Source organism: Cavia porcellus, unplaced genomic scaffold, assembly GCF_034190915.1.
Source record: "Cavia porcellus strain 051 isolate PalLab524CR breed Dunkin Hartley unplaced genomic scaffold, mCavPor4.1 scaffold_26, whole genome shotgun sequence".
Classification (NCBI taxonomy): domain Eukaryota; kingdom Metazoa; phylum Chordata; class Mammalia; order Rodentia; family Caviidae; genus Cavia; species Cavia porcellus.
Genome location: NW_026947509.1, coordinates 10203111 through 10229589, shown reverse-complemented (window position 1 = coordinate 10229589; position 26479 = coordinate 10203111). Strand labels below are relative to the sequence as shown.

The 26479-nt window shown below is 45.4% G+C and overlaps 1 protein-coding gene across 4 annotated transcripts in view; it reads right to left on the bottom strand.

Moving 5' to 3' along the window:
- Ush2a (usherin) overlaps positions 1-26479 on the bottom strand; it is a 658323-nt gene that overhangs the window by 8879 nt on the left and 622965 nt on the right. For all 4 annotated transcript variants that reach the window (XM_063236705.1, XM_063236706.1, XM_063236707.1 and 1 more), the window contains 6 exons: positions 16798-17004; positions 14649-14887; positions 13714-13922; positions 6776-6952; positions 4818-4901; positions 763-1007 (listed from right to left, as the gene is read on the bottom strand). In XM_063236705.1, coding sequence (XP_063092775.1) covers positions 763-1007; positions 4818-4901; positions 6776-6952; positions 13714-13922; positions 14649-14887; positions 16798-17004 — 1161 coding nt within the window. The remainder of the gene's footprint in view (positions 1-762; positions 1008-4817; positions 4902-6775; positions 6953-13713; positions 13923-14648; positions 14888-16797; positions 17005-26479) is intronic.

Here is a 26479-nt window from a genome sequence, read left to right as displayed (position 1 = left end):
TGTACTAAGTGATCTCAAAAAGTGTCAATAAAAAACAAAAAGCTCTGTCTTTGGCACCTCTGCCTGTGTCTGTTCAGGGCAGAGTGACGCCCTTTGCTGGTGAGTCCTGTGTGCAAAGCTCCCTTAGCTCCTCACAGCGCAGGGTGTGTAGGGGAGGCCAGTGGCACCACTTGTAGAGACCCTCCTGCCTCAGCCTCCCAAGTGCTGGAACCACAGGTGTGTATCACCACCTCTAGTTCCTGTTCCCTTTTTATTTCCAGTCCTCCCAATTTCACTGCCACAAAACCTCTAAATTTCTAGGTAATTTCAATGCACAATTCTCCACCATCCCCACTGTCAGCTATAGGCAGACGCATATAACCCTAGTCATTTATACATTAAAATCGCTCTGGGGATAAAAAGAAAAAAATCACTAAGCCTCAGGCCCCACCAAGTACCAATGAATTGTCAGGTTTTGTAGGAGGGGGCCAGTGGTAATGTTTTTTTGGTGTGGGGCCTGGGGATTCAGCACAGAGCTACAGCCCAGTCAGATGGGTTGTTTAGGTGGAAGCTAAAGAAATGTGATGGGAGGGTGTGGCGGAAGACAGCTGCTCACATCATCCTGACCAGAAAGTTGTGCTAGGGTGAGACTCCTGGGGTCCTCGCTTTAGTGAAACAGAGCTGTCTTCTGGCCCCTCGTTACTATAACCAGGAAACATCTGCCCTGAGAAGTGAAGCCAGTCTCAGGGTGACAGAGCAGAGGCCACCCCTTTCCATGCGTACCACTGGGGTTTCCCTCGAAGGGTAGACATTCAAAGGTGTCATCCTCTTCTGAAGCGGGACCAGCGGGGGTCTCTCCCGGATGTACGGCTCCCTGTGGATTTTTCTTTGTAGTATCAGGGACAGAAAAATGGCCAATAAGATCAAGCCCAGCATTGCCATTAACACGATGAACCACAGCTCGCTGTAGAATTCTCTGCTTTTACTCCCCGAGCCCCTCTTCCCTCCGGGAGTTGTCAGCACCAGACCTGCAAGGGGCAGAGAAAGGGAAGGGAGGCATTACTTCGGAAGGCAGTGCCATCCTGGTTGCCGGCTGGGGCCATGGCACAGGGTCCCATCAGCAGCTAGCAGCAGCACAGCAGCTAGCAGACCTAGCTGACAGTCCTGGTGCTGCTGTCTCGGTTGGCTGGCGACCACTCCTGCTTTCCCCAGGCCCTGGGAAAGACGGCTGGGGAAGCAGTTTTCAAAAGTAAAACTCAAGTAACCCCGAGGGTCTCTTATCTCACTGCTGTTTGTCCTAGGAGCCAAGTCCCTGCTAAGGTGGTGGTTACTGCTGCAGTGAGCCACATCCAAGGTCCCCACACTCGTCCACAGCCCTGTTCCCACAGCCCTGGGAAGGTTTGCGCGTGCTCACTTTTGAGACATGAGATCCCTTTTGCACAGTGAAGCCAGCTTGTTATCGTATTGTCCTTACAGGTCTCAGTCCACAGCCTCTCTATTCAACAGCGAAAGCTCTGCTCACTGCACTGGGGCAGCTTCTGCAGGGGGACCACTTACTCTTGCTTTCTGTTCTTGTTTGAAAATCTGTAAGATTCTCTGCACATAAAGCAAAAGTAGTTTACACTTCACAAGCATTTACCCTGAGCCAAGTCCTATACTAGGGTAATCCAGGGGACCGAGAAGGACAGCAGGGGCCTGTGTTATGGTTTGACTCTGCAAAGCCTCATCTTTCAGACGCAGGGCTCTGGGGAGGTGGTTGGCTCATGGGTACTCATGGGTCACTAGGTATGACCCGGAAGGTATCTCTTTCCCCTGTGCCTCCCTTTCCCCTTTGCTTCCTGGTCACCATGAGGTGAACAGCTCTCTTCCGCCAGACCTTCCCATCATGCTACCATCAGACCACAAATGCTAAACATGAGCCAAAAGAACCCACTCTGCATTTAGGCTGTGGGTGTCACTTGTGAGAAACTAAGACAAGGAGAACTGGAGGAACTGGAGCAGAGCTGGGGTCACTGCAGGACAGCCTCAGGAGACTAACAGAGGGGGACCCTTGGAGGTTTCCATCCCCCCACCGATTTCTGGGTCCAGCTCCGAAGCCTGGGCATCTGACACAGCTGGCATGGGGCTGAGAGCCAGAGAGCTGCCCGCGGAAGGACACACAGACGCAGGTGCCAGGCTTGCTCCCTCTCGTGGTCAGCATTCCAGGGCCTTGTGTGGGCCCACAAGGGCCTCCCTCTCAGGTGCCCAGGGAAGGATGGAGGGCAGAGTTCACAATCAGGAGGAAAGTTTCAAAGGGAGAAAGAGGAGATGGCTAAAACTAAACCAGGCTTCATGAGAGGAAGAGGAACACTTTTTTGTGAGCCCTAATTCTATTTCTGGCCAAGTGGGCAGTGGGAGAAGTGACTCTGGCTCCTTGGTCTCAGCTTTCCTGTCCCTGGAGTGATGCTCTGTGCCACAGCTGTGTCTTGCTCAGCAGAAAGGAAATCCACTTAGTAAGAACCAGTGTACCAATGTGTGTTGATTGACTGAAAGCAGAGCATCCCCAGGTACGCCACTGGAGAGGAGCTGAGTCTCCCCTGAGTGTGAGGCAGAGCGGGGACTCCGGGAACTGATCTGATGGGCTCAGGGGCCCTGGCGGGAGCTCAAGGCACAAAGGGCAGAGAACCAGAGGGAAGCCTCCGAGGGGAAACGTCCTTTAACAGTCAGGGAAAGGAGGTCTCTGCTCATTCCTGCCTGGAGTCGGCCCCCAGGCAAGGCAGCAGGAATGTTTCAGAAGTCCTGTCATAAAAATTAAAGCTGACTGTGGCTACCAGTTGGGCAGCACCTCTTGGAATGAGCACAGAGCTCAGCCTCCAGGCACGAGGGCCACCCCTGGCACAGCCCTGCTCTGCTCCTTGTCAGGTGCTGACTGCAGAATACTCCTCTTAGCTGAAATCAGGATGCCACCTCTGTATCCTTTCCATGTTTTCTTTGCAAAGCATCCTTTCAGAAGGGGGTGTATTCAGGCATCCCATGGTAGGTTTGTGCTTGGGTTGGGACCCCAGGGCTGGGACTCAACTCCAAAGAAGACTCAGCCCAGAGGCAGTGTCAGAGGATAGGTCCATTCCTAGGGTCGTCATCGGGGGTGTCGCATTGGCTGCATGGTCCTGGACCCCAGCCCCACAACCACTGCGTGGGACTCACTGGAAGATCAGACTCTGTCCCCCATTTTTGATCTTTCCCAGGAGTAAGGGAATAGTAATAAACAGTAAAGCGCACTGAGCAGTTTCCGATGACACTAGAATCGAGAATCACAGTGGAGCTACAGTTAGGAAGAAAATCACGCCGGAATGTCGTCCTCTCAGAGGACTGCAGGACGTCCCCACCCCTGGATGGAAGCCTGTGTCCTCAGACCCTGCTGCCCACTGGTGGAGACACAGGAGGTGCTAACAGATTGCCAGTGAAGTCTCTTTTACCTCTCCGCATCTATTCAATAAGACCAGAGCAACTATGTGGGAGGAACAGTCCCGTGTACTGCAGGACATGCAAAGTCCAGAAACAGGATTGTATTTTACAGATGGAAACTGTTTCTTGACAACTCCATTACCTCACCCGTTTTCCAGCATCCTAGTGTATGTGCCTACTAACTTGATGTAGCATGGATGACTGGAATGTAAGATGGGGTGTGAGTCCCACACCTGACCTGGTGGGAAGGATTAACCACTTTTCTAACTGTCCCTTTCATATTAGAACATAGAGCATTAGACTCAGAGCTTATGGCTAGGACCAAATTTAAAAGATGCTCCTTAATTTATAATTTCAGCTTTTCAGCTAAATGACTGGGGATTAATAGTAAGTCATAATGTTTTATAGAGGATACAAATTTTTCAAATTTTCCATTTTAAGCTCTGAATCTAGAATATTATTAGGGTCAATATAAACTGGCAGAATATTTTCTTATCTCCTCACTCTATTTCATTTATAAATCATTATTTATATTCACCAGATTTTACAGGCAGGAGATAAGTTGGCCAGATCTCTACAGTCTTTTCCACATTTTTAGCTGGATGGCTTGGCATTATAAATGCCCATCCCAACTCCTTGCTTAAGGTAAATTCTGTGAGGCCTTAAAACAAAAACTCATGTCACTTAACACAATTCCTTCCATAAAGTCAGTGCAACTATATGAGCACAAGCATGTGTAGACACACATACCATGTGTTGAGGTTGATTACTGGGTCAATTTGAGAAGTTTGGAAATTTAACCAAGTGACTCAGCAGGGAGCCAGGATCCTCAACTGTGTAAATACACTCAGCCTGTGCAAGAGGAAGGCACAGAGGTGGTGTGAGTGCTACACCCACTCTGGGGGGTGCGTGTGTGTGTGTGTGTGTGTGTGTGTGTGTGTGTGTGGTGGGGGTTGCCTGCTTTCAATATAAAGGAGGAAGAGAGGCTTTCCTTTTAGCCTTTTTTGCTCTGGTTGCTTTTGCTGTCTTCTGTTGCCTTGAAGGCTTGCCCCTGTGCCATGCCAACCTGCCTTAGAGCCAGCTGATTGTGGACTGAAACCTCCACAAACTGTGAGCTAAATAAACCTTTCCTTCCTTCTTTTTGGCAAAATACCTCATCAGGTATTTTGTCCCAGCAATGAGAGAGAAGTAACCAAGACAGCATGTTTCTTAAAATTAGTAGCTGCTGTAACAAATTTGACAACACTAGGCATAATGGCACATGCCTGTTATCCTAGCACTTGTGAGACTCAGGCAGAAGCATTGCTCTAAGATCAAGGCCAGCCTGGACTACAGGACAAGACCTTGGCTCAAACAAACAAACAAACAAACAAAATAAATGGTTAAATGCATACCAAATCCAGTAGAGGTGTCATATTGGATCAGTGGTGTCTTAACACTTCCTATATCCGTGGTGCAAGTTACCTGGAAAAAGAAGGCTACACAAAGGAAAGAATTAGTAAATGAGTCACTCAAAATCCAAAAATAGGGGCACAGTTTGAAAAGAGAAATTTATCCTACATTCCATGAAAAATATAGCATTTCAGAGCACATTGTAAGGTTTATCTGATGCCACAGTCTGGAGGTTAAATATCTCCCAAAAGCTTAGAGTGGCATTACTGACAGACAGTGGGACCTTAAAAAGGTGGAGCCTATCTGGAGATTTAGCTCAGTGGCATAAGTGCCTGCCTGGCAAGCATGAGGTCCTGAGTTCAATCCCAGGCACACACACACACACAAAAGCACAACAAAAGGCAGAGCCTAAGGGTAGGACTTTAGGTCATTGGGGTGTGTCTTTAGAATCAGAATAAATCTTTTATCTTGATAAGATTATTATTTCAGATATCTGTTACAGTGATAGAGAGCTAACACTTAGCATTCAAACTTATTTCTAATGGAAAAAACATATGAGCATATTGATCAGTAATAGAGCTAAAGAACATTAGAGCTTCTACAGCTAAAGACAGAGAAGAAAAGGATGAAAAGTAACATATTTTATTCTGCATATGGTCTAACTCTGTCCCTTTAAAGCCATCAGGTGTGCCTTCCACTAAGTGAAGCTTTTTATATTTAACAAGAGAGCTCACAAGGAATGTTGGAAATTGCCTGGTCTAAAGCAATGATCTAAATTGCATAATCTAAAGCCAGGAACTTGTGACCCTCTCAGGGTCACACAGAAGGCTAGAGCCTGGTCAGGTGGAACACAGATCTTTCCAATGTCAGGTCATCTTCCCAGCAAAACCCATCTGCTGAGGTGACCAGGAGCTATAACTGTAACTGAATCATTGGGAAATTTCTGATTGTTTTTTTAAGACAGGATCTTGCTATGCAGTTCAGGCTGGTCTTGAACTCCCTCTATAGCGCAAGCTGGCCTTGAACTCATAGCAATCTTCCTGCCTCAGCCTCTGGAGTGCTGGGATTACAAGTGAGCACCACCTCATTGGAAAATGTTAGCACTAAGTTTCAAATGCTATACAGATAATGCTGGAGCTTGTTGTTTACTTCTTTTGGCCAAAATGAATATTGTTCTCAGTTAAGGATCAGTAACAAACCTGTACAAATCCCGACGGCTTAGCTTAGAAGGATTCCATAGCTATTGGTCCTGGGGCTAGGATGATTCCTAGAAGTTCCTTAATGCTATGCAAATAAAAGCTTTTTCACATTTTAATTTGAAAACCAAGACAGAGAACCTGGTGTGGCGGTGCACATCTGTAATCCTAGTACTCTGTGGAGGCTGAGTCGGGAGGATCACAAGTTTGATCCCAGCCTGGGCAACTTGGTGACTTAAGAAACCTTGTCTCAAAATAAAAAATAAAATAATGGACCCGAGATACAGGTCAATGGGAAGGCCCTAGGTTCATTCCCAGTATCAGATAAAAAACAGAGAAAAAAACCACGCAATTAAGGGTGGCAAAGTGTTGTTCTTCCAGGGACTGATACTGAAGTTGAGTAAATCCCGTAGTGTGGGCTCTTATAGAGGCTAAAGTCGCTGAGGTTGTATTATTTTACAATATTCACTGATGACATAGGGTGCTACTTTTTTTTTATGACCTCAACCTGTTTTATTACTTCCCAGAGACACCCAAGTCAGAGGAGGGCGCACCCTCCTGGAAGGGCATCTTCACCTCAGTGCACCAGGCCACGCAGGAAGGGGACCCTCACTGCCTCTGAGCTGTACTTTTCCAGGAGAAGCATCCATGTAAAACAAGACATTTGAACATGAACATCTGTTAGTCCCCTTCCAGATTTAACATCCAATCAAGATGGGGACCAGAGGTCCTTTTCCCCTGAGAAGCGGGAGTCAGAAACTAACTTTTGTGCACTGTCCTCGGTATGTGGAGAGTGGTGTCCAGACCGCTGTACACACGCTGGCCCCCATCAGTCACTACATATTCCTTGAGCCGGCCGTTCAGGAGGAAGCTACTGCTCCAGTCCAGGCACACCACAGACGCGTTGCTCTCCACGGAAAATGGCATCCGGTACTGAGGGACTGCTGGGAGAAATGCACATGATCTAGGGGAGCTCATGGTATGGGGGTGCGGAAGTGTGCCTCCATTTGGGGCTTAATAAGAGCAAAAATAAAACAAGACAAAATGCCAGCATTACTGGAACCCATAAGAGAACTGACTGGTATTGGGTCTGAAAGAAAACCAACAGGAATATGGGAAATGCTTTTTCAGCAACTTGGCACCTGCTTTCCAAAAAAAGAAAAATCAATAGCAAGAGTTGTTTTGTGAATACAGCCATTAATACACAGTGGATCCACACACCCGTGTAACCCTGGAGCTCATATTTTGCTGCTTTTTCCCTCTTTTACCAGGTAAAGTGTCCTTAACACTGTTGTCTACAGTAGGTAGCTATTTTTCATATCAAATCAATATTTATTGCTACAAAGCCCCGAGGACTAAATGAAGTTAATATATTTTTTTCTCCAAACCAAACTGCTTAGACGGTGAATTATGTCCTTGTGCCACCCATTTATTTTTAAAGCTTTTTCTTGAGCCATTAGTTTGTTTTCCAAAATAGTTAAAAAGCCTTGCAAACAGTAATTCGAGTACAATAATTCACCGTCCTGACTAATCAATCAATAGTACAGTACATTAGTATATCATCCAGCTGAGGTCTAAGTATGGTATCAGATACGCCAGCAGCCCTGCGTTTCACAGGCATGTTTGCATTTTCCAGCTCCTCACAAAACAATGAAGCAAAAATCTCTAACTAGGGCTCGTCTTTGAAGCGAATCTTTCTTGTGGAAACAAGAGAGGGTTACACCATATCATCTTGTCAAGTCAGAAGCAATTTATTTCATGGGACCTTGTTTCTTCCAAAGTAATCAATACCTTTGTAAAAGCGTAAAATCCATCTACATACTAAATTAGCTTTTAAGCAATGAAAGGAGTGGTGAGAATAAATTGGATATCGGTTCTTTATTTAAACCAATAAATTCATCTGGTAGGCAATATAACTGAGGAATATGTGTATTTTGCAATCAAAAGACTAACCCTTTTAAAAAAGATTAACAAATAATCCATTTTATTTTTATTACATGTAAATTTTATATCAAAAGAAAAAACTAAAACAAAGTAATTAATGATATTCATGTTGAAGTATTTGGAGACAGTATACTGATATCTTTAATTTTTTTAAATAGTGTATATTGTTCTCTTTTTTCCAAAGAAAGAAAAGAAAATAGAAAAACAGAAAAAAGCGTAGAACAATACGAAATTTAAAAAAATTAACATCATAAAATTGCTAGTTGATACATTATCCATTGCTGTCTTAAAAAAAAGTTGCCAAAGTCACAAAATCAAAGCATAAATAGTGGCTAGACACTCAAACACTGGCAGCGCAAATCCTTTGTTCAGTGTTTCAATGGAAATTCAGTAATCTGGTCATCTATCTCACACACTGTACATACCGTTATACTCGTTAGAGCACTTTCCTTCCCTTTCACTTGCACAATATCTATTATACTTTTTGGATCCCATTATTCTGTCAGCTTTTATTATTTTTTACACTAGAGAGGTGATGTGATATTTACTAATGTGAGTCTTGTTTATTTCACTGATGAGGATATTCTCAAGTTGCCTCCATTTATCTATAAAGGCCTCAAGATCATCATCTTTTGTAGCTGAGATTAACCCTTTGAAACATGATTCTTACCAATCAAAATAAGAGATTTTTATATAGCCATAAGAACATTTTCTGTAAACACCAAAAGTTATCAATGCTTTTTTCAATTTCTGTAATTTTCCAATACTAATTCTGCCTAAGGTCACAAGAGAACACACTACTGTATTTGTGGCTTCTTTCTATAATTTTAACCCAACAGATTTCCACTCTTCCCTCTGCCATTAGAGTACAAAAAAGAAAAATCTTGAAAATGGCAAGAAAATATACAGAACCTTGGCTTGTAGGATTTATTGCAGTCCTCAAAAGAGCACACAATCAGAATAACCAAGAAGCACGCACTTATGTAACCTCCCCAGAGGAGACTGATAAAATAGTAAGATCCACTATGCTCTTTGCACACAGCTAGTTGATTTCATTTCATCTTCAAGGCAATCTGGTAAACACTGGCTCTTAATTTATCAGGTGAGGAAAAATAGGTGCTGAGAACCTTCTCAACTTGAAAGCCCACTGTGCTAGTTCAAGTGAAGTGTCAACTTGTTTGACTTTGGATCTGCCCTGGGACTCAGTGGAACACCCTTTTGAGTGTATCTGGGTTCCTATCCTCTGATGCTGTCCCCTTCACTGCTTCCTGGCCACCATGAACTAGGAGTTTTGTTACACCATACCCTTCCGCCATGGTCCTTCTGTGCCATGGAGCCAATTGACCATGGACTAAACCCTCTGAAGCTGTGACTCAAATGACATCCCTCCTCCTCTGACTTGTGGGTGTTGGGGACTGTGTCCCAGATGGAAAACTGGCTAATACATTTATATTGCTTTGTGATGGTCAATACACATTTATTTAAAGTAGCCCAGTTTACTAAGTCACCTCCAGTTGTATGTTGAATTTAATTCATGTGTATGTGTAATTTAAGATGGTTAACTTCAAGGATTTTGTGAGGCAGTTGTTAAACCCAGTCATCGTTAAACAGTACATTCTTTTTTTTTTTTTTTTGTCTTTTTCATTTTTATTGGTACCAGGGATCGAACTCATGACCGCGCACTTGCAAGAAAGGTGCTTATGCCGCTGAGCTAAATCCCCAGCCCCAAACAGTACATTCTATAAACCTAATGGTCTTAAAAATTAATACATACTCAGTGTTCATAGCCTCTTTTCATTACCTCTTTACATGCTACTGTTATCTATGGACTCGAGTTTATTTTTCTGCGCTGCCATGTTGGTGACCAGAAGCTCGTAATGGTGAGGTACTAACACCATGGGAACTGGAGGGGTCTTCATAGGAGGACACCTTTCTTCAGGAAGGCCAGGGTTAAACATCTGTCCCTTTCCCTGCTCTCCACTGGAGGATGACTGGGGAAGAGGGGCTGAAGCTTTCCTGTTTCTCCGAAACCCTTTGCTGAGTGCACAAGAGATCATACTACACATAAAACTACACATGCCAACTTTACTACACATGCCAACTTTAGGCTATGTTGTCATTTGGATTCCCTGACCCACGGTTTCCTCCTGTGTATGAGCCAGGAGTTGCATAAGGGGTACCTGAAAGCCCACATTATTTCTTTATGTTTCACATCTGTGGATCCAGTCAGCAGTGGATGAAGGAAACATTCCTCCTTGGGTGCTGGTCTGGCTTTCAGCCACTTCTCCAGTTAGGAAGAAAAACAGAATGGTAGGAAACCAGCAAAAATGAAAGTTCATGAGAAGAAAAAAAGGAGAATGAAAGATTTGGTTAAAACCTGCAACTCTCACTTACCTATCTGGCCAAGACTGACAAGAAATTGGAATAATTAGCAAGATTGCCTTATGGAAGTACTGTCAAGGAGATTATAAAATTAGACAGTAGACCTTGTTAAAGTCACTGTATTTTGCTTTGATTATGGCAGAGGTGAGACGGAATCTGACACGAGGATTGCCAGCAATAAATATGAAGGATGTAAGGTGCATTTGCTCACTAAAGATTATTTTAGGGTGAGTAAGACTGAGCCAAGTGGTAAACACCAGAGCTGAGGAATTCAAGGCTCAGGAAAGGGCCCCGGTGGGGGAGCTGCAGGCTGTACATCCTCCACAAGGAAGCTGGGCGTAGGGCTGGATTGCAAAACAGAGAGCCTGGGGGGACTGTGAGCATTTTACTGGTGTGGTGTCTTTCATTTGGAACTGAAATCTAGGAGTAGGTGACCCACTGAAGGTGGAGGAGAGGCAAAGGAAGGGAGGAAAGAGGGAGAATTAGGAAAAGGCAAGGAGGTGAAAGGCAGGGCGGGTAAGTTTAGAATCAACACTTGAAAATCTTGATTAGCAGAAGATCAACCCAGGAAGCTAACTACGGATGAATATTCAGAGGGGTGGGCAGGAAGCCTGAGAGGCTCATTAGGAAGACTAAGGAAAACACGTTTTATAAAAAGCACTGCAGGTTCAATGGCACCAAATGCTCCGAGAAGTCAGGGAAGGTGAGCACCCGAGAGATGTGTTTGCTGGGTCGATCGATAAGGAGTTGAGGGTGGACGCAGGAAGGGATTTTTACCCAGTGATGAAGACATCAAAGAGGAAGTGGGTGGAGGGGTGGGTGGGAACGGTACAGTTTCTCCAGGGAAGCTCAGAGAGGAGGCAGTGACCGCGGGGAAGGGGGCAGGGACCCGCTGACCATGGAGGGGAGACGGATGATCAGGGGGGCAGGGAGGGGGCCCTCACAGAGGGGAGGCTGGGCTATCTCGGGCCAGTGCTACCTCAGGGCTGGCAGGAGTGATGCAGACACAAGCAGGCTGGCCTGTCCAGTAGGAAGGCGGGACCGGCTGTTCCTGGGGAGTCGGGAGCAAGGGGTTCGCAGACACCGAGGGAGGGAGGGTGAGCCTGCTGCGGGCAAGGTCTCACGTCTCCAGTGTACAGGGCAGGATGTCAAGGAGCAGGCCAGCGTGGGAGTGCGGAGTGGGCAGCTGAGCGGGGCGATGCGGAGACAGGATGGAGACACGGAACGTGTAGATGACAAAGGAGTCAGACTTTCAGATGGAGATTGCTTTTGTCACATTGATTCAAGGAAAATGCTAAAAAGAACTGAAGTGTCCAGCAGATTCATATATGGAACATTATACAGCCATTGTACTTGATAATTAATTTTTTTTAATATTGTGGAAGATGCAAGTAAAATAATACTATGTAGAAAAGGTGGATTGTGACATTTTTGATTACATAAGATCCAGCTCACCTGGGGGTTATATGAGGGTTTAAGAGCCTGGGTTTGGACCACAGTCAACATGAATGTTGCCTGGAATTTCATCATGTAGTTAACCTATGAAAAGCCTCAGGCTTCTGATCTGTGCAATGGGCTCACAATATTCACTCATAGGTTGGTAGAAAACATTATTTCTAAAATTCTTAAACAGAGATGGGAACAAGCAAATCCCCTGTAAATGTGTCCTGTCCTTGACACCTTGCCATGGTACGGCTGGACATTTTAAGGTCCTCCTGTGAGGCAATAGGCTTTATTAGATGCACATTTCTTACAGTTAATAAATAGTTGCATGTTCAGCTGGGTATGATAGTGCGTGCCTGTAGTCCCAGAGACTGAGGCAGGAGGATTGCAAGTCCAAGTTCTGCCTGTGCAACTTAGCAAGACTGTCTCAAAAAATAAACAGCACTGGGCATGCTAGTTGAACACCCATTGGTTTGATCCCCAGTACTGCAAAAACTGTAATGTTCAATAACGAATAGAGTATATTAGGAGAGATAGTACTCTGATATAATCTTTCCAAAAACCATTTTGCAATAAATAGCCAATGCTTTAAAATTCTTGATGCAGTAAATTTCACGTATTGAAATTTAACAAAGTAATCAGAGGTGCAAATGGAGACCAGTCTTGTCACGCTGATAAAAGAAAAATGCTAAAAAAGAACCAGAGCATCTGGCCAGTTCAGAGCTGGAATATTATACAGCTGTCATACTTGATGGTTAAAGAGCTTTTAGTATCATGGAAAATGCAAATATGATGTCACATTCAAAAGCAGATTATGAAACTTTTGATGATAGTGTGAGCTCAACCATGTAACAAATTTATGTAAAGAAAAGGAATGAAAAGACTTGATTATGCCAACCTGTAACAGAAGTTGCTTTGAGGCAGTGGAGTTATAGGAGGATTTACTTCACGCTCATGTGACGACCCCTCACATGGGAAGGCTCGGAGCTTAGTGTGCTATTCTATTGTTGTGCCTTGGAATTCTTAATGATTCTGCACAATGAATCCCATATTTTCATTTTCTAGTGGTCCTCACAAATTATGTAACTGAGCTGAGAATAACTCATTTGCTTCTTGGTACTTTTTGTATTTACCATTTTTATACAATGGACATACAGACTTCATACCGTCTGAAGTCAGGGTTTTAAAATTAATTCATCAATTAAGAATTAATCGATTGTCGGTTTCTGTATTTAATTGCCCTTTTTATTTTCCTCATAGCACCATGCCTTGAAGCTTTCTGGAAATGCTAGGCATGATGTCATGTAATTTAAAGAGAAGAGTAGCAAAGTTTTGTAAAAAACTGTGACTAGCACTTGCCTATTATTTTTCTTTCTATGCATTATCTTACTTCCTCTAAACTAGCTTTCAACAAATTGATACAGGGAAATCCTCCCAGAGTTTACCGTTCACCTCCATATTATCAGACCCTGGGGACTTTTTTGCCCAATCGTCATTTTCATCAATATCTTGGTAGAATATCTTGCACCCCTGAGTCTCTATTAACCTCAGGTAGGAACTGGCGCCCCCTACTGTTCATGGCGAGTTTCTGCAGGCTGAGCCCTCCTATCTCTGGCTCAGCTTTCTTTTTGCTGGGAAAATAAATACCTGGCACCCTCAACTCAAGGTGGTAGAGGTGTATTTGGTTTCTGGTTTCAGACAAGTCAGTCCATGGTTGGCTTCAAGGCAGGATGTCATGCTCACATCATGGTGGCTGGAAATGGTGCCGAAGAGCACGAGAGAGGAAGGGGCCGGGGACCAGACATAGACCCAAGGCCAGCCCCTGTGACTACCCAGACACCCAGAAGTGTGCTTTCCTGACCCCAAGGGGGCTCCTGAGCCTGTCACCTTGAGGAGGAGTGTGACTGTCATGCTGGCCCATACTGGTACTCACGTTCCTTGTGAGTGGTGAAGCGGGTCCACTCGGAAGCCCGGCTGCCCACCTCATTGTGGGCCACCACCCGCAGCCGGTAGGCACTGTATGGCTGGAGACCCCCGAGGCTGGCTCCAAGTCCCAGGCCCCGGTACCTGGTCTCTGCTTGGCTGGGGGCGCAGGCCGGGGCTGCATCCGGAGGACAGGCTGCGGAGAGCTGGAGCTCGTAGCTGGAACAGAGTGGGCAGGGAGGGGAAGATGGGGTGGCATCAGTCTAAGCCTTCTTTCAAATCTGCTTCTGCTCTGTGGGAACACATTTGGTTTCCCTGGAGCCCCAAGCTCTCTCAGATCTGCAGTGTTAGGAAATTGTTCTCAGAGATACAGTGGGGAGATGGCGGTGACCAGAGAAGTGTCAAGGGAGTCACCATCCTCACGTGTGTGGCCATCCACCCCATGGCCGGTCACTTTGGTTGAGATACTCAGGTTTTTCTAAAAGAAAGTGGTGAAATACTCTCCTCTGTTTAGAGGCAGGAGATGAATTTTCCTCCAGATCGTTCAGAGAGTGACTTCTTTGTCCTTCTAACAGGACTCACCAGGACATCTTAGGTGAACAGGGGACTCTGACTGCACCTGGAAGGTGCCCTCCCCTCTGAGAAAGACCTGCGGCAGGGATCCCTTCAGAGATCCTTTGTTTATTCATGCGTGTGGTGCTGAGGTTAGAGCCCCCCAACCCGAGGGGAACGTGCTGTGCTGGGGAGTAGACACTTTCCGGGTCTTTCTTATTTGGAGATGTGTTTGCTGTGGGCCTTTTTGTGGATTTGGGACATGGTGGCAGCACAGGACCTCGGTGCTCAGGTTCTGAGTCTGCACTCCCCGCAGCGCTGGCCGCCCTGTCTGCATGCAGGTTGCCTTTGGTTACCCACCCCCACCCCCACCCCTTCCCGCTGGACTGCTACCTCCGAAGGACGCCATTGGGAAACAGCGGGGGCCCCCACTGGACGGAGGCTGTCCGGGAGCCCAGCTCCAGGACCCGGGGAGCCGATGGGCTGGAGGGTGGAGCAGGGCGCGTCCTCAGCTCGGCCGTGGGCCCGCGGCTGCAGCAGTTGAGGCAGGTGCAGGCTTCCACCCCGACCTGGTAAGAGGTGAAGGGTCGCAGGTCGTGGAGAGTCTGCTGGGTGGCCGTGCCTTCCGACAACTGAGACGGGGGGGGGGGGGGGGAGAAGACAGGTGTTTATGAGCCAAGCCCCCTCACTCCACTTCCTACCAACGCAGCCCCTTGTAGCCGGGCACCCAGCCTGGCATTTACCCACAAGGACTAGCCGGGGCAGTTACACAAGCGAAAATGCTTAACAATATTACAGCTAAATGGACTCTGGGGCCAACGCACGGACACCAGAAGGCATGGACTGTCTATTACCTATCACCTTAGAAAGGAATTAGAAAGAAGCAAGAGCACATAGGAAATGCTGAGCACATTTTATGAGCTGCAGAATGACACGCTTTCTAAAAACATGATCCATCGCTGCTGTGTATTTCTATTCAGTCACAGACTCACAGAGTGCACCACGGTGGCCGGCCTGCCAATTTCCAGGTGAGCATCATCTTGCATCTGTGCTAGAGTCAGGGAGAGATGGCAGAGATCTTGCAAGGCCAGCTCTGTCTCTGAGGGTGTTGGGTTTTGTGAGATATTACAGTCTTCCTTCTGCCACTTTTTTTTTTTTTTTTGAGACATGGTCTTACTATGGAGCCCAGGCTTGGTCTCAAATTTACAGCAACCCTCCTGCCTCAGCCTCCTGTGTGCTGGGATTACAAGCCTGCATCACCACACCTGGCTTCTCAATTATCTTTGTAAGACAATAAGCTTTTCAGCTTATTTGGAACAAGCTTTTGACTTCATCATGGTTTAATTTAGTTCTCTTTGGGAAGGAAGAGTTTAGAAACTGTAAATTAATTTTCACATTGACATAATATATGATTAGGAAAAGTTTTTGAAAATGCATATGATGCACTCCAAATATAAATTATTTTAGTTTATTACTATTATCATCTTATAAGCATTGATAATCAAGGGTTGATTATATTTACATCATCTATATTTATTAAATATGAAGCCCTGTGGAAAATATGCTAATATTCCCTTAACGTTCACTGCGTACCTTTATTTTAGGTGAATTCCTTTTTGAAATTCTGTTCCAGTGCCTGGCGCTGTGGCCTCAGAGGCTTTCTCCATACTGGCCCAAACTGTCCCCTAAATTGGTCCAAATAACTTATAACGTAACAGCAGGATCTGCACCTTCTCTCCCTGAGGTTTGTGTGAACAAAGTGTCATCACCTCTACTAATTCATGAGCCTGTAAGAGGGCCCGAGCATGTGGGGGTGCAGAGATGCCCTCCCACACCTCAGCCCCTCCCCCTCGGTCACGGGAAATGCCTGGATCCTTCTGGTCCCTTCCAGCAAGTGGCCTGGCTAGAGCTCAGGGTGGGAGTCAGCTTCCCTAGACCCCTCCCCCTGTCTCCAGTGGGCCCAGAACGTGCTAATAAACAGTGGGCCGGAGGGTAACAGTCCTGCCATCATTCATGCCAGGGGCCAGGCCTTTCTGAAACTCACCCAAAGAAAGACTCAGTTTCTATCACTTGATTAGAGATTTATTTATGTCCAAAAGGGAACTTCAGACGGGAGAGGTGTGGCTCAATGTAGAGCTATTGCCCAGCACGTGTGAAGCACTGGGTTTGGTCCCCACGAGCACAAAAGAAACAGAGGGGCAAGGGCTACACCTTCCAGCTACTCAGGAGGCTGAGGCAGGAGGATCTCAGGTTGGACACCAGCCAGAGCAATTTGGTGAGACAGTGCCTCAAAATTAAGGATAAAAAGGGCTAGGGTATACGTCAGCCCTAGAGGGCTTGCCTAGCCTGTGTGGAGTCCTCGAATTCAATCTTGACTACCACAGCATGAAAACAAAGAGGGTACTGAGTTTGCATACGTTTCCAAAAGGCTCATGTTTTCTCCTGGGGAAGACCCTGGTGCTGCTCGCTCCACTAGAGGGGGCTGAGAAGGAGAGAGGACAAGTATTCTGCCCTCACCCTGACCACGAGGACCTGCACTTACCACGGCCAGGACCCCGCTGGTATTGGAGAACAGCCGGTAGAGACTGATGTCTCCGTTGGGCTTCGAGGGGACACTGATGTTGAGCACTGCTTGGGTGGAGGATACTGCGTGGACACTGGGGGCACTGAGGCCTTCTGGGGGTGCAGGCTGGGTTCTACACCGTGCCCAGCTGCTGGGGGCTTTTCCTGCTGAGTTCACGGCCCAGACCTGGGGAGAGAGACTCATAAGAACAGACAAGAACAAGACACCCTGAGCTGGACAAACAGCTGGGCAACCAGAAGCCATTAAAGCCAGTGACAGATAAACTGTAAGTTTTATAGATTGCAAAGGACCCTGGGAACAGAAGGGACTGATGAGGACCTCAGGATTTGCAGCAAGTGAGTTTGAGCCTAGTGAGAGACGCCCGTTGTGGGGCTGGGTGGAGCACAGTGATTTTTTTTAACTCCCACAAACTGGATGGGGCTGCAGGCTCCAGGAGCTCAGCGATTCCCCCCACTCTGTCCCCACCAAATATGCATGGAAATTCAATTTCCCATCATCAAGGAAGGAATAAACATATGGAAAGGTGCATAATCTTATTTATCAAGAACCATTTGTATAATTAAACACGAATATCCTAAAAGGTTGCCTGAGGTCATCATTTGCATGGATAAGTAATTTGTAGACTGTCAGGTACAATAGAAGGAGTAGATGGATGTGTGAGTGGATAGGGTTAAATTAGGCCCAATAATAGCCACCTGCACAGTGATCAATCAGAATGATAGATCTAAGTGGCAATCCGAGAAGACTGCGCGCCGAGGAGCAGGAGTATCCCTTAGTAAGCTTTCAGCGCGCCTAACCGCAGACAGCTTTGGGCTTCTTCTCCTCTGGGTATCTAAAATTTTTTTCTTCTGAGCTTTAAAAGATTAGTCTGGAGAACTTGTCTGATTCCACTGGACACAGATTATGGCTGTATAGTACTTAAAAGGCCTGCAGAATGGTTAAAGTCTACTTTGAGAAGTAGACTTTAATAGTGTTTGGTTTGGTTTGCTTTTCAACCAGTAAAAAATTAAAAAGAACATTAAATCTGTTTTTAGTAGTTAGGCCAATTCCTGTTAGTGTTACCGTACCTTTTTTTTGGAGAATTCCCTTTATAAAGGCAAATCTCTGAGGCAGAATGAGAGTGAAACACAAATGCACATGCCCTTTCTCGAACCGGAACTCACAACCCTAGTTTTAAAAAGACCACTGACTGACTTACATCGTCACACTCACTTTTTTAACAGTTCAGATACCTCTCAGCATTTGTATCAGTCCTGCAGAATGCCTACCAGCCCCATTTTACAGGTGAGAAAACAGAGGCTCAGAAAATTTCACCATCTTGCTCAGTGCCCCTGATGTTATAAAAGCAGAATTCTGCTTTCCAGGGCTCTTTTTAAAAAAAACTATGCTTTGCCTCTGCATAAATAAGACACTCAGGGTCACAGAAATTAAGCAGCCTGCTCACAGCAGAATAGCTGCAATCCTGGATTCGGCGAGGTCTCTTGGACACCAAGGCTGGATAGCTATGGTGACTTATTGGGGTGCAGAGGGAAGTGAGGGGCAGGAAACTGGCTTAGCAGCAGGAGAGCAGAGCTGTACCCAGGTCAGAACAGGAGTACAGCTGCTCTGTCCCCCACATAATGGCCAGGCCATCGTACATAGGGAGGGACATAGAGAAGGCTACAAAAGAGACCAGATTTCAGGACTGACGCAGATGGGTGCCAGGTTCCTCGGGCCACTCCAGAACAACCTCTGCCAGCTGCCCTTCCAGCGGGTAGGAGGGGACCCCTTTCACAACACGATGAGCGATGAGATTTGGGAGGACAATACTCTTGGAAAGGGAATGCTCCATACAATGCAAGTGTGACTATTGAGTTCCTTGCCGAGAGCGGAGCTCGGGTTGATGATTTCAGAGCATGTAGAATTTCAACTGGGGGTCACCCTGGGTGGGGAAGAAAATGAGGAACAAAGTGTAACTAAGCATAATTCTTCCAAAAAAAAAAAAAAATCCTGCAAGTTTCTGGTTGGTTTCTGAGCCCTGAGCGAAGATGGCAGAGGTGCAGGCCTGGGAAATGCCCAGAAAATGAGGGAACTGGAGTCAGTCCCGGCCTGGGCTCCGCCCGGTTCCGGCTGGGGATGTGGGCTTTAACTTTTCTTTCGTTTCCATTGCAGCTTGCTCTAGAGTTATAGAGGACAGTAAGGCTTTTAATGCTGGTATTGCAGACGGTCTTAAACCTCGTGCTTTTCTTTGTGTTTGAGCTCTTACAGGCGGAGTGCTATTTTCAAAATGTGATTTGATCCACTGTATTTTCAAACACTTGGGGCTCGATGTTAAGAGTGTTTTGCCATATTTCTTACACTCTCTTCTAAAAATGAGGTAGTAGGAAACTCCCCATCCCTGACTTTGAAGGTCTGGGGGACCGATTGTCTTTTGTCTTTGATGGGAGACCTTGATACCACATTGCACTTTTTCTTAGACTTTCTTTTTAGTATTCAATCAATTTGAGATCAAAATAGCATTCATATAAATCAACCTGCTTATGCAAAGCAGGATCAGCCTATTCACATGAGCTACTGTGAAAATGAAAACACTAATAATGCTGAGATAATGAGGCACCGTGGCTTGTGCAGAACCTGTACCACAGGCAGTGTCTCTGCTCTGCCCGAACACCAGAGGACACGAAAAAAGAACCCTCTTAAAAACAAAAAGTCTATGACTCAATAATAAATCACTGCAAGTTTTTGTCTGTGTCCAGCTCTGCAAGACATAAAGGAACTGAGATGTAAGTCAGGTTCACAATAAAAATACATATTATGCCTGTGATTTCTGCTAAGAAACAATGCACTAGGATTTGGAGACATCTTCACAGGCTGGAGGGAGAAGCAGGGACCTTGCATGGGAAATGGGGTGACTGTGTCCTGATTTGTGCACTGATGGATTGCAGTGCTGGGCACCAAATCCAGATCTCATCTGTGCCAGGATGCGCTCCAGCGAGGCATATACCCTGGACCCTGATCTTTTAGGATTAATCAACCAAAACAAAAATCAGGAAGTGAAGTATTTCCTGGGCAGACACAGAGTTGGCGGCTCTATCTGTCGCTGGCTTCTTCCTCTCTCTGTCTACTGAGGCTCTGAGGTCCGTCCCTGAACTAGGGTGGAGCTGAGTCTTTGGCACCAAGGGCTCTCGGGGCTTTCCAGTGCCTCCTGTTTTCTCTCTTGCTCTCCTAGGTCTCCCTGCTGTTTAGCCATAGAAGTTAGAATTCTACTTGTCCCACAAAATGAGTCAGAAAGCCTTAGAAAAGTCACCCTCTCCCTTCTCTCTTATGCCAGAGGCTCCTTCCTTCTCCATACTGAGAGCGAGGATGGCTACACAGAGAGGCCAGGAGAGTCTGGACAGACAGGGCTTGCAGGGTCCCCTTTCCAGCTGCTTGTCACAGACCATCTAATAAGGTTTCCACATGGCTCTGCACTCTTCACTGAGCCTAGACATCAAACAGTTCTCCCCTCATCTTTAGTCCTAGGTCACATGAAACTTTGATTAAAGACATTTTTATGACTTTTCTTTGGTTAGACTTTTGTTACAGAAGCGTTGTGACCCTTGTGATGGGTGAGGAAAGATGTTATACCTTCTTTTCCCTACACATTTATTCATTTATGTGTCTATCCACTCATCTATCATCCACCCACTCACCCACCCATCCACCCATCCATCCACCCATCCACCTACCCACTCATCCATCCATCCACCCATCCATCTATCCACCCACCTACCCATCCACCTACCCCACCCACTCATCCATCCATCCATCCATCCATCCATCCATCTATCCATCCATCTATCCATCCCACCACTATCTGGCTACCTAATTTTTACCTAACTGACAAACCAATCTATCTGGGATGTTTCCCAAAATTCCCTCACATGGTCACTGTGCCCCTAAACATAGATGACTGGCTACTTACAGGAAGGGTCCTTATTAGGAATGAAGAATAAGTAGGTACATGCATTCATGGCCAAAAAGCAAACAAAGAACCACTTCATCTTTGGTTGATTCAGAATATCTCCCTACCTACAGAATTTACACTGAGCAATAAACATTTATTCTTTGGTAATACATTAGCAGGGTGAACTTCTCTGCTGATTTATTCTGTGGGGTTGGTGAACCCTGGGAAGATTTCTCTGCACCTGTGCACACAGCCATGCCTCAGTTAGCTGGGGTGCCCCATAGCATCTTGTGAAAAGCAGAGCAAGTTAAGAATAAGTTGGGCTGTTTTCTTCTTAAAGTTTTTTGGGTAGGAATCAAAAGAGTTACTTTGTAAGACATGTGAAAACATATGAACTGTCTAAAACATAATGAATATATAATTATTCGAATATAACGAATATAAAATAACTAAAATTTCTTAAACACATGCTCTGTAATTGGCCAGCAAAAGACTAGAATAGTATGTCCATCTATGTTTCTGTTTTCAATGTAATATACATTTTTAAGCTAACTGGTAACTGGTATCATCTTTAGGCCTGTTGCCCATTAAAAAATGAAATCATTCTTTTATTTGCTTTTCTCTTTTCCCACCAAGGATTAATTCTTTTATCTGAAATAATTTTAATCACGTCAAGTGCCAACATCTGACCTAAGCTGTCATAACCAGATTGCTGTGAGAACAGTAAATTGAATCATTTGTCTTCCCTTGAAACTTGCCTCCTAGAAATCTTTGAGGAGTCTTTATCAAAATAATCCTGGGCCAAGATTATCAAAATCGCTCAAGGAGTCCAGCATTGGAATTTCTGTGTCATCAAGACTGCTCTCCCAAAAGATTTCCAACAGATGCTCGGGCCCAGTGTAGAGAAAAACATGGGCTATTCTTTGTTTGTAAAAGCCGCTGCAGAAATCTAAGTACAATTGATTTCTGTTTCCACTCATGTTACTTTTACTTAGACTGATGCCACGTGTTACTTTTGGCTCTATCTGAAGCCATTCAAATAAACAGGAGCACCTCTGAATACATCACACTGAGCTCACCATTGTGACATTCACCACCGTGTACATCACAGTTCCAAACAGAGCCAGAGTTCACTAACCTGGCAGCGCCCTCTCTTGCCTTTGTTCTGACTTCTTGAGCCTGACATTTCTGGCACTTGCTGGATCTATGTTTCCTTGATACCCACATGAATATTACTTTAAGTGTCCCCAAATTTCTCCCAACCCAGCATTTCTCCTTGTAATTTTGTTTGAGGAGAAAACAAGACTTTGTGAAGAGGGGCGCTGTAATACCTTTGAGTGAGAAGGGGCAGGGTCACAAGTCTGCAAGAGGGAACCAAGGCCTCTGGCCGCTTACGTTGAAGGACTAGTTCTTCACCTCCGCAGCACTGGTGACTTCTTAAGGGTGGATATTGTTCAGGTATGGTCTCAGTGGAAAGTAGAATTGTGAATGTAAATTCCTAGGGGATCTCTGCTGTGTTATTTTCTTTATCATTTCAGACAAAACTCATAAAAAGATGTTTGTGATCCTTTTGGCTAAGAAAATGCTCCAAGTCTTAACACCAAGTGATGTTGTCTATCTGGTCAGCATCCAGCTGATTTTATTTTGTCTTGTATTTGTTATCATTTTCTGTATAAAAATGGAATAACAACCAGATACCAAAAAACTCTTCTAATCTGTTGACTTTTAATGTAAGTGATAGTGACTAATTTGATCCTTAGAATAATCTGAGATTTTGCTCCTTTTCTCGGCTGGTTAAATAAGAGTTGCATGCAAATAATTGCTTACTGTCAAAGGGTTAAGAAATGGGGGGACTTTTGGTTTCTCTGCAATTGTGATACACTATGACATGCTTCCTTGTGGACTATAGATACTTTTTAATTAAAAGATACTTAAATGATTCTGAGGACAAATTCATATCAAGAGGAATTAAAGATATACCCTAATTGATTATAAAATGGGAGAATATGGATATGTTTTCTTAATAATTCACATCAGAAATAAACAACTCTCCAACATGAATAGCCATGCCAGTAATTAAGTAAATAGGTTGTATGTTAACAGGCAAACAATTAAATTATTTGTTTCCTAGGGGGATGTAATGAAATTGTTATCACAGTCCCATGAGGGAGACAAGCAGATATTAAAAAGGTCTTTCCGATACCTGTATTGGCTAAGGCCAGGAGCTAATTCAATAGATTCGATCAAAATCACCACTTCTTCTGCTGCTCCTGATTTATGGCTTTGGCTGTACTTAGGCATCACTCACTGCAGATTGCTCTCCAGTGCTCATAAATTATGCCTCATAAATAAAAAGATACAATCAAGGAAATCATATCAATTCAGCTACAACCTTGGAGTATATTTTCCCATGGCATTCACACTAATGCCTTTTTAAAGGGGAGCTTGCCGCAGGTTTGGAATATGTTTGAATAGCAATACGCCAACATGAGTTTTGCCAGAATTGTGGTTAGGAAGCCGCACGGCTGAAAAGGGAGGACAATAAATCTGAAGTTACATGATTACAAGATTATTTTATCTCATGAGCAGCCCTGCAGGCTCTGGCCATAAAATGATACCTTGCTGACAATCTATGTAGCTATCTACGTCACTGCCGACTTACCTGATTTTCTTTCAGGATCAAATGGGCTCTTTGCAGCACCCCTGTCTGCACGGGGCCTCCTGGGTGTGGCACCTCACACTGTCACAGATAGGGCCCTTGGATTCTGGTTCCTTTCATCAAAAACACTTTGGATCAGGCGGATGGAACATGATTTCAACTGAATTCTTGGACCCAGGGGAAGAAAGGTACACCCTTTGTCTTCCTTTGGATGGGCACTTTTGAGATTCAGAGGCCTGAAGTTGCTAAGGACATTACGAGACCTTTCCGTTGCTGGGAATGGGTGCTTTCCGCCACTTCCAGCGCCACTGCTTAGCACACAGTTGCTCTTGGAACCCGTCAGTAAATAGGCATGCGACTCTTCTAAAACAGGAAGAAGAAAAAACTGGCTTCCATGTGAGTGGAAAATGCTGAAATTAACGTTAATCCACTTGTAATCATAATGAGAAGGAGTTCAAGCTAATTGTCACTGCTTATTCCTGAGCTCCCTGAGAGCTAATAGGGACCCGCTCCCACCCAGCTGCAGCTGTGCAACTTGCAGAGAGGTAGGGCCAGCCTTCTGATGCAAAAATATGTGATCTAGAAGCCCTAATGCTTCACCCCTTTCTACACTAGACAGTAGAAGAGACATCTGCAGCCACCCTTCAGGAGTCAGTGCTGCTGCCTGGAACTCGCCCAGAACTCTGCAGGGCCTGGCTGCATGTGTGGGGATGGGGACCATCTGCTGGTAACCCCTGGCTTTCAATAATCGTGTCTTACACAGAGGAAAGAACTCCTCACATGCCTCCCAAACACGTAAGTGAGCTGAAGCGTCATCATGTTAAAAAATAATGATTATACCCTAACTAGCAGAACACAGCATCTCCAGGATCAGTCCTGGTATCTCAGTCACTGTCTTAGTTACTTTTCTCACTGCTGAGACAAAACACCAGATACCTAAAGTTCAAGGAGGAAAGGCTCACTGTAACTCAGCTTTTAGGGTCTAGAGTTCATAGTTAGCTGGCTTCAAGGCTGGATGTCATGGCAGAGGGGAATCACATAGGAGAAACAGTCCATGGCAGGCAGGCAGGAGGCGGCAAAGCAGCAGAAGCAGCAGCATGTACTGAGGCAGAGGCCTGACCCTTTTATTGCTTCTAAGCTACCTGCCTTTTGGATGGTGCCGACCACAGGTAGGGTGGGCCTTCCCATCATCCATACCCAGAATTATGCTTAGCCAATCAGTGGACTGATTAAATCATCTCATACTCTAACCCCAGCATCAAACAATTTCAGGCTACCATCATCACATAACTTGATCCCGGCATCACACACTGTAGAACCAGCTACCTCTGAATGCTCCACTTGAGAGCACATGAGGCTTTGGAAGGACTCTATATACCTGCCATGACAATCACATACTGACTGAGTCCATTCTGAGGACAGACACTGGCCTGCAAGAAGGGGACAGGATAGTGACCATTCCTGGGGAGGCACAATGGAACACAAACAAGAAACACACAGATAGTGATGTGTGCCAGGAAGCAAATGGTGCTGCTCAGGGGGGTGACATACACATGATGGCATGGTCCACAAGGTTCTCTTACAAGTCATAATCAAGCTGGGTTCAAGTGGCAGGAGGCCACCACATGAAGACAAAGGGAAAGGGCATTTTATTGCAGAGGAGAGACTTGTGCAAAGACCTCTGGCCAGATTCTCAGCCCAGGGCTGGCGTGGCTGGCCTTAGCGCATGAGGGCGAGGGAGTGGTGCGGTAAGGACACGGAAGGGACAGATGTTGGACCATGGAAGTCTTCCTGTAGCATTTTACATGCAATTAGGAGAGGGTCTGATTCGCATTTTACAAGTGTCTTAGTTACCTTTCTCTTGTCACTGGACAAAATACTGGAGGCCCAAATTTAAGGGAAGAAAGGTTTATTTAGCTCATGGCTTGTAGAGGTGTCAGAACTTAATCCCGTGACTCCAAGGCAGGGTGGTGCATGGAAATGGGGCAACAGCTCACAGTGGTGGAAGACACCAAAAGTAGCAAGAGTCCAAAGGGGGAAAAGCAGGCCTCTTTCCCTTCTTTATACTATATGCCGGCTACCCACCCTAGGGCAGGTACAGCACTCACACCGCCAATACCAGTGCTAGACAATGAACCAATCACAAACTCTAGATTCAGCTGCCTCCAAAAAGCTGCCCCACCCCCTGCCTGCATGAGGTTTTGGGGGAGGGGACATTCAAGCACAAATCATAACCACAGGCATACTGGATATCAAACACTATCTATATACTCAGTTTTAATTTTACATGTGACAATACCAAAGCCTTTAAATTGACTTAAAGTACACAGTGATCCTAGAGAGAGAAGTCTTTTCATCCTGGTTATACAGACAAGGAAACTGAGGTTCAACAAATATAAGTCACTCACCAAGCATCTAGAGCCTGATCACTGAGTGACCTGACTGTAATTTTGGTTGGTGGAGGAATCTGAGTCCTCGATGCAGGGGAGGTGACAATGCTCTGGGTCAGCAGAGCCATCCATGCATGTGAGCCAGAACATCTGGACCCAAGTTCTGACTCTGTCCTTTAGTTTTAAAATGCAGCATTGTGGATAAAAGTCAGGACTTTCTCACTGAGTGACACTCCCAGCCTATTATTTCTAATTTAGTGTCTCAATAAGGCACTAAATTGCTTACGCTGGGCTCAAACTTGTGATCCTCCTGTCTCAGCCTCCCAAAGTACTGGGATTACAGGTATGTACCACCGCCATGTTTGGTTGACTCTGCCCTTTTTAACTTGGTAGGTCATTTCATTCCTGGTTATATAGAAAAAACAGTATCTACTAAGATTTACATGCCATCAGGTTTCTGTAAATCTATGAAGAGTGTGGTGGGGTAAAAATGCATTTGTATGTATTTTGTCAGGGGTTTGAGAGTCCCAGGGCTGAACACAAATGAATTTAGAAGCAACTACTAGAACTGAAGAACACAGGCTTTGGAACTTGCATCTCGGGGTTCCTCTTTGAGTTCTTCAACTGCCCCCCTCTTCTGTAGCTAGGTGGGTTAACCCGTTACAT